The following is an 11,741-nucleotide window of genomic DNA, read 5'->3' on the forward strand; positions in this document are numbered from 1 at the left end:
GTACACAGGATACTTCCCCCTCAAATACACGATATACTTCCCCCTCAAGTACACGATATACTTCACCCTCAAGTACACGATATACTTCACCCTCAAGTACACGGTACACTTCCCCCTCAAGTACACACCATACTTCCCCCTCAAGTACACAGGATACTTCACCCTCAAGTACACGATATACTTCACCCTCAAGTACACGATATACTTCACCCTCAAGTACACAGGATACTTCACCCTCAAGTACACACCATACTTCCCCCTCAAATACACGATATACTTCACCCTGAAGTACACGATATACTTCACCCTCAAGCACACAATATACTTCACCCTCAAGTACACACCATACTTCCCCCTCAAATACACGATATACTTCACCCTGAAGTACACGATATACTTCACCCTCAAGTACACGATATACTTCACCCTCAAGTACACACCATTCTTCCCCTTCAAATACACGATATACTTCACCCTCAAGTACACACCATACTTCACCCTCAAGTACACAGTACACTTCACCCTCAAGTATACACCATACTTCACCCTCAAGTACACGATATACTTCGCCCTCAAGTACACGATATACTTCCCCCTCAAGTACACGATATACTTCACCCTCAAGTACATGATATACTTCCCCCTCAAGTACACGATATACTTCCCCCTCAAGTACACGATATACTTCACCCTCAAGTACATGATATACTTCCCCCTCAAGTACACGGTATACTTCCTGGTGACACGGCATGAGATTGATTGCAGTGATCTTAATGAGTTTTCCAAACATGGTGTTGATGGTAATATCCAACATTCTTAATGAGTTTTCCAAACATGGTGTTGATGGTAATATCCAACATTCTTAATGAGTTTTCCAAACATGGTGTTGATGGTAATATCCAACATTCTTAATGAGTTTTCCAAACATGGTGTTGATGGTAATATCCAACATTCTTAATGAGTTTTCCAAACATGGTGTTGATGGTAATATCCAACATTCTTAATGAGTTTTCCAAACATGGTGTTGATGGTAATATCCAACATTCTTAATGAGTTTTCCAAACATGGTGTTGATGGTAATATCCAACATTCCTAATGAGTTTTCCAAACATGGTGTTGATGGTAATATCCAACATTCTTAATGAGTTTTCCAAACATGGTGTTGATGGTAATATCCAACATTCTTAATGAGTTTTCCAAACATGGTGTTGATGGTAATATCCAACATTCTTAATGAGTTTTCCAAACATGGTGTTGATGGTAATATCCAACATTCCTAATGAGTTTTCCAAACATGGTGTTGATGGTAATATCCAACATACAAACCTTACGTATCAAAATGTTTTAGCTTATTAAAAAAATCAGCAAAGACGACGATGATGTTTTTTATTTCAATCTTGGCACTTCTTCTGAAGGGAACATTCCGGTACAGTTGAGCCGTTTGACTGATTGACTCTGCTGCTTCCACCTCACCGTTGGAAGAGAACATCCCTCCTGATTTATTGTCCAATCAATCCACAGCCACTTTGGTAGGAGAGTAATGGTTTTGATAAGGTTAGAAGAACTTCATCCAGGAGAAGCTCCTGCTCCGCTGCTCCTTGCGCTGACGGGAGCGAGATAAGGATGCTCGGGCATCCGGTTAGGATTCTCCCGGACACATCCAGTCCATAGGAGGCCTTAGGAAGACCGGGAAGAGAAGGCAAAATGGCTCTTTTGATGGTAAAGGTTGGTGACCCCCGGTCTGGGGCCTAATCAATCACCCAGAAGAAGCCCCAACTAGCCGTTAATCCTGGATGTAAATGATGATGATGCACAGACTTCCCACTAGTCCCAGGGCGTGGATGCCCAGGAACCACAGCAGGAGCCAAAAGATGACGATGACAACTGGCTCCACGATCTTGTCGCCAAAGTACATCTGGCCGAAACCCATTCCCCGGAGGCACTTATTGAACATCCCAAACAGCGTTCCCATTCGCACGCAGTCATCCGTTGGAGTCCGCGCGGTCGTTGGATTGTCCTGGTGCGGCAATCTAACGCTGGGGTCGCTCGGAGGTCGAAGCTGGGTCCTGCTGCCATTCTCCTGGATGTCGCAATAAGACAGTTAAGTTTGGCACCAGTACTTCACAACCTTGGTTAGCGTACGCCGCGGGAGCTTATGTTGAGGGTTTACACAAAAATGTTGCCTCGGTTCCCGTACACTATCTCGGAATCAGTCGGGAAGCCCAGACGTGCTGGTCCCCGGGCCCCTCTTTCGGTTCCACCGGGAGGACACCGAGGCGTCCTTACATGATGCTCGAGTTCCTCTCAATGTGAAGGAGCAGCGGCTCCGGTCTGAGCTCCTCCCGGATGACCCGGCTCCTCGGCCCCGATCTGAGTCCAGCCACCCTACGGAGGAATCTCAATCCGGCCGCTTGGAGCCGCAATCTCGTTTTTTTTCCGTCACAACCATCGGTGGGGGTGGGAACATAGATTGCTAGCTTCAGTCCAACAACGGAACCAGAAAAATGGTCCCATCAATCAAGCCAAACACTTACCCAAGTAGAACTACAACAGTTTTACAGATTTTGGAACACACGCCGCATTAAAAGGTGCATCGTAAATTTTTGAGTAAAAATTTAAGTGCGTATTATAGTGCGGAAAATATGCTAACTTTTGTTATTTTCCACTATTGACTCGACTCTACTTGGTTCAAACAATTTGATATAATAACAGGGAATAGTTGTATCATTTTGTTCATATTGCTGAGTTTAATTGTTATTTTGAATATAATCATTGTTTTTTTTTCCAGGCAAAATCATCAAAAAACTTTGAAAAATATTAGCATCGGTATCCGATCACACCAAATTTAGCAGTATCGTCCACACACTGTGCTAAGTGTGCACTGCGCACTTATGGACGTTGCAACATTTGGGTACTGCCACACAATGCAATACAGCAGAGGTCTCAAACATGTGGCCCGTGGGCCAAATGTGGCCCGCAGGACACTAGTTTGAGGCCCCCGCCTTGATATGAAAGTTTAATGTTTGATATGGATGCTGTATGGTATCATGTACCCAGAAAAAATTATTACGTTTGATTCATGTTCATGTTAAAGGTTAAATAACTGTTAATAGTTATCCTCCCTATCCGTGTGGAAGTGGTAAGTTTTTGGCTATTTAAGTTTAAAGGAAATAACTGGAAGGCTACCGTTTAGGTGGCTAGCTCTCTAGTTTGCGAGTTAGCATGTGTCTCAAGACCCAGTTGCGCAATATGTTGTAAATAAAAAGAGTATAAATGTGACTATAGTCGTGTTTTGTCATGTCTACAGGGCTCTAATAATGCTTTGTTCATTTTAATCTGAAAAAAATCATTTGTCTACCCACCAACTATATGTGGTTTCTTAAGTTTTTATTATTATTATATTTATTTATTACTGATTGATTTTCTTTATTCTTATCTTATTTTGTGTAGAAAAATAAAAATTAAGATATTTCAGAACAGTGGAATGTTTTATCAGAGGTTTTATTGTCGAAAAACGAAACCAAAGCAAAGTTTATTAATTTTTCTGTTTTTAATAAATGCGTTTTTTTTTTTTTGAAAACCTAATGCGGCCCAGTCCCACCCAGATCCTAGCTCCAGTGGCCCCCAAGTAAATTGAGTTTGAGACCCCTGCAATACAGTAGGAATTCGCTCGTGAACCCAAAAGACGAAGCCGAAATACGGAGCAACATCCGGGTACTGCCACACAATGCAATATAGTAGGAATTGGCTCGTGACCCTAAACGACGAAACCGAAGCAACATCCGGGTACTGCCACGCAATGCAATACAGTAGGAATTCGCACGTGAACCCAAAAGACGAAGCCGAAGTACGGAGCAACATCCGGGTACTGCCACGCAATGCAATACAGTAGAAATTCGCTCGTGAACCCAAAAGACGAAGCCGAAGTACGGAGCAACATCCGGGTACTGCCACACAATGCAATACAGTAGGGATTCGCACGTGAACCCAAAAGACGAAGCCGAAGTACGGAGCAACATCCGGGTACTGCCACGCAATGCAATACAGTAGGCATTCGCTCGTGAACCCAAAAGACGAAGCCGAAGCACGGAAGTGCGCGAAAGGAGACATAGCCAAAGTGTTGTTTGCTAACTTCCACTTAGCTTAGCCACGCTGTACAGTCCACGCAATATGAACACTAATGTATTACACGGGCTGACACGCTTAGTTTGTTGCTACTTACCAACACAGATGTGTCCTGTGACCTTAAATAAACAAAGCAGAACACAGGAGCCAATCTACGCCCTGCTATACAACATTTAGTGCTAAAGCTAACTTGTTAGTCCAATGGAGGGTCTTACCCGGTGAGGTTGGTGTCGAGCCGTATTTTCCCTCATGCCGCCGACAGGTTGAGGAAGAGCCATCTTTGGTTTTGTAAAGACGTCACAAGGAACTCGCGTCTATAATGTCGGCGGTGTAGAGGTGGAGTTCCAACGGACATGATATCCTGTAGTAACTTTGTACAATGAAAACATTGGCTGCTTTGACGGCGGCCGGCCTGAGAAGACCTTAGCGTTACTTAGCAGTAGTCTATAAGCGTCCTTACGCGCCACCTGCCGGTCGTAATAGTCATTGCAAGAGCACATGTACCGTAATGCAGGTGTACAAAGTCCGTCAACAAAAAAATAAAAGCAAACAATATGGCAATAATAGTGAAAGTTGTTTCAATTTACGATCCAAAATAATAAGTAAAATTATATGTTAATTTATTAACATCTGTCTGTTATATTTTACATAATTATGAGGGAAAAAACTATCTGGTATTTGTACTTGGATAGGCATTATAATAATATAGATTTTTTTTAAAAAAGAAAACAATATGGCAATAATAATAATAATAATATTTTTATTGCTATGTCTTTTTAATAACTAAGCCTGATATTCAGCAGCAGAGTCTACAATAGGGCAGTTACATATGACCATGCTATCAGTTAATAAAAGCATAAATATATGGGACTTAGAAGTATTTGAAATATTTAAAGTGAATAAAATAATAAAAAGGTTGGCTTGGTCCGACCCTGATGTTGTGATTTGTTATTCTGGTGGAGCAGTGTGGGATTACATGCTACTTGTAAAGAGTGTAATCCCAGCTAATCTGGGATTCAGTTTCACTCTGCCTTGTGGGAGCACCAAGCGGGACCGGACGGGAAAGAGAATATGGAGAGACAAACGGGATCCCTTTAATGAAGGATGTATCTGCTGCTCCTCCTTTCCATCCTGCAGCATCTCCTGTTAGAAACCCGCCCCTGCCCATCTCTGTGTGCCTGCGCCGATGGAAACTCGGGAACATCCCAACTCAGGTTGAGTGAGACTTGATTGTCTTTCATAAACTCCGTCATGAGGATTTGTCATTCATTTTCTCAGGGCGGTGCAATGCAGTGACCCCAGAATCTCGGCTGTTCCCCTCAACGTCCCAGCTGACACGGTCAAGCTACGTCTGGAGAAGACCCTGATCACCAAGGTGCCCCGGGCAGCCTTCTACAACCTGTCAGAGCTGCTCTTCCTGTGGCTTACCTACAACTCGATCGCAAGCATCCATCCCAGCAGCTTTGTGAACCTGAAAGCCCTGAGGGAGTTGCGTTTGGATGGGAATCTGCTCACGGCATTCCCTTGGGAGGGACTTCGGGACATGCCCCGCCTTCACACGCTGGGTCTTCACAACAACCGGCTATCCAGCCTTCCTTCTCACGCGGCGGTCTTTCTCCCCAACATCACCTACCTGGACCTGTCCAGCAACAGGTGTGATGGCTGCTAAGTAACACAACTGGTGGTTCCACTCGACAAACCAACAGCTCTCCTTTCTGCAGGTTGACCATATTATCCGCAGAACTGCTGGATCTTTGGTTCCCTCTTCCGGGTCAAAGGGGAGGATCAGTACAGAGAAGGATTTTGGGTAGGAATTTATGTATTGAAAAGGTTGACTTAGTGCTGATTTGCAGAAATATGTCAAATAATACGAAATACATACAGAAGACATACGCTGAGCATTGAGTTGAGTCCAGGCTATTAGCTGGATGGCTAGCGCTCTGGAATTTCTAGACAGGTTACAATGCCTTCTGGGCATTGAACGAAGCAAACCAGCCATAGATCTCCACCCTGGACTGGTGGCCAGCCAATCACAGGGCACATATAGACAAACAACCATTCACACTCACATTCATACCTATGGACAATTTGGAGTGGCTAATTAACCTAGCATGTTTTTGGAATGTGGGAGGAAAGCGGAGTACCCGGAGAAAACCCACGCATGCACGATTCAAATTCAAATACAATTGTAAATTAAAACACAAATTACAAATTAAAATACAAATATGGCTTTCAGACGCATCCAAAGACGCTGTGATGTAGTATTCCACACTGATCATGTTACTGTAATGTTCAATGAGATGCACAAGCACCAGACTTAAGGAATCATACTGTGGGCAAATTCACTTATCACGGTCGGGTCTGGAACCAATTAACCACAGTAAACGAGGGATTACTGTACTGACCTACATTTAGCGTCTTCAACGTACAAAAACGTACAAAAACGTACAAAAATGTACAAAAATGTACTAAAACATACAAAAATGTAAAAAAATATATAAAAATGTACAAAAAGTACAAAAATGTACAAAAACTTTAAAAATGTACAAAACATACAAAAACTTACAAAAACTTACAAAAACGTACAAAAACATACAAAAAGTACAAAAATGTACAAAAATGTACAAAAACTTACAAAAATGTACAAAACATACAAAAACTTACAAAAACGTACAAAACGTACCAAAACGTACAAAAATGTACCAAAATGTACAAAAAAATACAAAAAGTACAAAAATGTACAAAAACTTAAAAAAAATGTACAAAAACTTAAAAAAAATGTACAAAAACTTACAAAAACTTACAAAACGCACAAAAATGTACAAAAACGTACAAAATGTAAAAAAAATTACAAAACATACAAAAACGTACAAAAATGTACAAAACGTACCAAAACGTACCAAAATGTACAAAAACATACAAAATGTACAAAAACGTACAAACATACAAAAACGTACCAAAAAACGTACAAAACGTACACAATGTACAAAACGTACAAAAATGTATAAAACATACAAAAACGTACAAAAATGTACAAAAACGTACAAAAACGTACAAAAACATACAAAACGTACAAAAACCGAAAAAAATGTAAAAAAACGTGCAAAACATACAAAAAAGTACAAAAAAGTACAAAAACGGACAAAACGTACAAAAACGTACACAACGTACAAAACGTACAAAAACGTACAAAAACGTACAAAAACGTACAAAAACGTACAAAAACGTACAAAAACATACAAAAAAGGAACACAAATGTACAAAACGTACAAAAACGTACAAAACGTACAAAACGTACAAAACGTACAAAACGTACAAAACGTACAAAACGTACAAAATGTACAAAAACGTACAAAAACATACAAAACGTACAAAAAACGAAATAAAATGTACAAAAACGTGCAAAACATACAAAAAAGTACAAAAACGGACAAAACGTACAAAAACGTACACAACGTACAAAACGTACAAAAACGCACAAAAAAGGAACACAAATGTACAAAACGTACAAAAACGTACGAAACATACGAAACATACGAAACGTACAAAACGTATAAAACGTACAAAACGTACAAAACGTACAAAACGTACAAAAACGTACAAAAACGTACAAAAAAGTACAAAAGCGTACAAAAACGTACAAAAAGGGCCACCGCCCACTTTTTTGATTCTGCATGCTGTTCCAGTTCTCGTTATCCGGTGCATCAATCATATCAGTCTCCTGAATACCTAGGTCTCCATGACAACCCATGGCTGTGCGACTGCCAGATCTCCTTGGTGGTCTCGTTGTCGCTGTCCATTGGGAGTCCTGTGGTTCTCATGGACCAGCTGGTCACATGCAGCCTGCCTCTGGGTCAGTCGGGGACGCTGCTGACCAAGGCGGAGCTGCCTCGCTGCATGAGACCGTCCATCCAGCCTGCAGCCACCAAAGTCATATCTCCGCTGGGCAGCAACGTCATCCTCCGTTGTGATGCCACTGGATACCCGACCCCGACTTTGACCTGGGTCAAGACTTCAACCTATGTTGGTGAGGCACGCGGTCTCTATCTGGTTTTTAAGTCAAGTCGTATCAATGTGAAATTTCTTTGTGCAGATTGTTGCCATCGGGACATCGTCGGGGACGATGAGCAGCTACCCAGGAATCTGCAGAGTTGTAAGATGTATTTAGCTTTCCGTTATTTTTTGGAATGGTGCCGTGTGATAATGATCCGCCATATTTGATGCCTATTTTCATGGAAAATCGTAAACATCACAGAAAATAAGCCAATTAAGAAAATAAAACTCATGCTAATGCGTGTCGCAGGAAATGTGGAGGACAGGAAGTGATGTTCAGAGTTGAGTTTTAGCTTATTGTGGATTATGATTGTTTGTCCTTCTTTACTGTGCCTGTTGTGAGATTAGTTAAACCTGCAACAAAAGCCTGTTGTTTTGGCTATCAAGTCTAAACAATGCATGAGACGTCACCACCGATGTAGAATACTACAGTCACAATTTAGATGGGCCTTTTTAATGCCTAGATTTGTATTTTACTTCATTTCGCCATGTTTATGTTTTGAAAATGCGGATTCAGACAAGCAATAGGAACCATTTGCTTACATATGGGGGCGGCACGGCGGTCGAGTGGTTAGCGCGCAGACCTCACAGCTAGGAGACCAGGGTTCATCCCTTAAAATAACAACCCACAATAACAGTCCAACTCTCGTTGTAGGCATGCAGGGATCTCCTCGAGTTGGAGTTCGCTGGTCAATAATCAGCTTGGATGCCTTATCGTACAAGGATGCTGGCGAATATCGTTGCCAAGCTCGGAACATGGCAGGAATAGCCGAAGCTCCCATTAAGCTAAAAGTGGTGGGGGTCACACGACTCTCCCGGCTGCCTAAGAAGAAGTCCCAAAAGACGCCACCAAAGTCATCATCCAACAACAAAAAACCCAACAGGACCCCGAATGCTTCGCCCACTCCGTCATTGAAGGATAACCAGATACCACAAATGATTACCGCCCCCGTTCCAAAAAACATCACAAAGACAGTTCCTGGTTTTGTCGACAAACGTCTCAACATGAACTCAAAAGGTCCAAAGAAAGGGACAAAAAAAACTGTCAAGACAATACTTGAGCTATCTGGCAACGCAAGCATTCCTACTGCGAACACCAGAGTTTGACACATTTGTAGATTGGACATTGTCGGTCGTTCAGGACATGGCGAAGGTTGGATCGCGGCAGCTGGACTTTTTATATGTCAATTGTTAAAATGCCTCAGTCATCCAGAGAGATGATAGAGAGGAGGAATTCCCTGATGGATACACATCAGCTGTCATCCTCTTGCTAACTGCTAGCCTCTCTGCCTGGAACAATGTCTTATACTTGGGCCTGTCATGATCACACATGCTGGACGATAATTGTTCTACCAATTATTGGTGATAAATAATATTATTGTCAACATTATTTTCAGACCCAATCACAATATTTCAGATTTTGCTGACAAAAAATAGAAATAACCCAGTTCACACACCCGTCCTTCATTGGCTTTTACCAACGTTGTGTGTAGTTTTTGTTGGAGTTTGGTCAAAGTACATGTTTTGGATGAAGTACATGCTGAAGTTAAGTTCCACCATGTTGTATTTATTTCCTTGTCTTTGTCACAAACCTTTCATGTCACAAAATGACGATTAGCAAACATGCGGAAATTGACGTCAAATCGTTTTATACACAACAGCCATGAAATAAGTATTTCACACACACGACACGCACAGCTAGCAAGTAGTGCATAAGAAATTGTACAAAAATGTACAAAAATGTACAAATATGTACAAAAATGTACAAAAATGTACAAAAATGTACAAAAATGTACAAAAATGTACAAAAATGTACAAAACGTACAAAAACGTACAAAACGTACAAAAACATACAAAATGTACAAAAACGTACAAAATGTACAAAAATGTACAAAACGTACAAAAAAAGGAAAAAAAACGTACAAAACGTACAAAAATGTACAAAATGTACAAAAATGTACAAAAACGTACAAAAAATGATATTTTTATACACAACAGCCATGAAATAAGTATTTCATCGTGTAGCACACAGCTAGCAAGTAGTGCATAAGAAAATGTACAAAAATGTACAAAACCGTGCAAAATGTACAAAAACGTATAAAACGTACAAAAAAGGAACAAAAACGTACAAAACGTACAAAATGTACAAAAATGTAAAAAACGTACAAAAACCTACAAAAAACGTACAAAACGTACAAAAATGTAGAAAACGTACAAAAACTTACAAAACTTACAAAAACTTACAAAATGTACAAAAACATACAAAAAATGATATTTTTATACACAACAGCCATGAAATAAGTATTTCATCGTGTAGCACACAGCTAGCAAGTAGTGCATAAGAAAATGTACAAAAATGTACAAAACCGTGCAAAATGTACAAAAACGTATACAACGTACAAAAAAGGAACAAAAACGTACAAAACGTACAAAATGTACAAAAATGTACAAAATGTACAAAAACATACAAAAAACGTACAAAACGTACAAAACATACAAAAATGTACAAAACGTACAAAAACTTACAAAACTTACAAAAACTTACAAAACGTACAAAAACGTACAAAACGTACAAAAATGTACAAAAACTTACAAAACTTACAAAAATGTGCAAAACATACAAAAACGTACAAAACGTACAAAAATATAAAAAAACTTACAAAACGTACAAAAACGTACAAAACGTACAAAAACGTACAAAACGTACAAAAACGTACAAAACGTACAAAAACGTATAAAACATACAAAAATGTACAAAAACGTACAAAACGTACAAAAACTTACAAAACATACAAAAACGTACAAAACATACAAAAACAGAAAACGTACAAAAATGTACAACTAGCCTCTCTGCCTGAAACAATGTCTTATACTTGGGCCTAATAATATTAATAATTAATAATAATATTATTGTCAACATTATTTTCAGACCCAATCATAATATTTCAGATTTTGCTGACAAAAAATAGAAATAACCCAGTTCACACACCCGTCCTTCATTGGCTTTTACCAACGTTGTGTGTAGTTTTTGTCGGAGTTTGGTCAAAGTACATGTTTTGGATGAAGTACATGCTGAAGTTAAGTATTTATTAAGTATTGTATTTATTTCCTTGTCTTTGTCACAAACCTTTCATGTCACAAAATGACGATTAGCAAACATGCGGAAATTGATTTTATACACAACAGCCATGAAATAAGTATTTCACACACACGACACACACAGCTAGCAAGTAGTGCATAAGAGATTGAATGATTCAGCTATAGAACCAACACGCCCAGTTGTTGATGCACAGGTTGAACCGGGTTGAATTTTTTCTGTTAGTCAAATTTAGTTCATCGTCCATCAGGAGTCCTCACCAAGTAGGAGTCGAGTTTGATTACATTTTTCCATTATTTATTGAATTATTTTTCATCTACTTGTTTATTATCCACTCGATTATTTTCATCTATCCATTGGTAAGACTGAACAACCCATTCAAAAGCTCCAAGAACAGACTGTACATTAGGGTGCATCAAAAAACACAATTATTGAATTATATATATAACTGGGTACTAAAAGTGTT

The 11,741-nt window shown here is 39.8% G+C and overlaps 2 protein-coding genes across 3 annotated transcripts; one reads left to right on the forward strand and one right to left on the reverse strand.

Annotated features, from left to right (window-relative positions):
• Positions 1–1,509: 1,509 nt before the first annotated feature.
• Positions 1,510–4,592, reverse strand: fam241a (family with sequence similarity 241 member A). The gene is made up of 2 exons (XM_058077446.2): positions 4,341–4,592; positions 1,510–2,080 (listed from the first exon to the last, which is right to left on the reverse strand). Exons 1-2 carry the CDS (start codon positions 4,401–4,403, stop codon positions 1,784–1,786), a joined length of 360 nt encoding a protein of 119 aa, XP_057933429.2. The 5' UTR covers positions 4,404–4,592; the 3' UTR covers positions 1,510–1,783.
• On the forward strand, positions 3,894–9,794 carry lrit3b (leucine-rich repeat, immunoglobulin-like and transmembrane domains 3b). Of its 2 annotated transcripts, none has more exons than XM_078796171.1 (7): positions 3,894–4,023; positions 5,263–5,339; positions 5,404–5,778; positions 5,847–5,932; positions 7,859–8,148; positions 8,219–8,278; positions 8,834–9,021. In XM_078796171.1, exons 1-7 carry the CDS (start codon positions 3,958–3,960, stop codon positions 8,873–8,875), a joined length of 996 nt encoding a protein of 331 aa, XP_078652297.1. In that variant the 5' UTR covers positions 3,894–3,957; the 3' UTR covers positions 8,876–9,021. The 2 variants fall into 2 exon arrangements, with proteins under 2 accessions (XP_078652297.1, XP_078652296.1); XM_078796170.1 differs by having other exon boundaries at positions 3,899–4,023; positions 7,859–8,152; positions 8,834–9,794.
• Positions 9,795–11,741: the final 1,947 nt, after the last annotated feature.

Source organism: Doryrhamphus excisus, linkage group LG14, assembly GCF_037039965.1.
Source record: "Doryrhamphus excisus strain RoL-2023G ecotype Guam linkage group LG14, RoL_Dexc_Guam_v1.1, whole genome shotgun sequence".
Classification (NCBI taxonomy): domain Eukaryota; kingdom Metazoa; phylum Chordata; class Actinopteri; order Syngnathiformes; family Syngnathidae; genus Doryrhamphus; species Doryrhamphus excisus.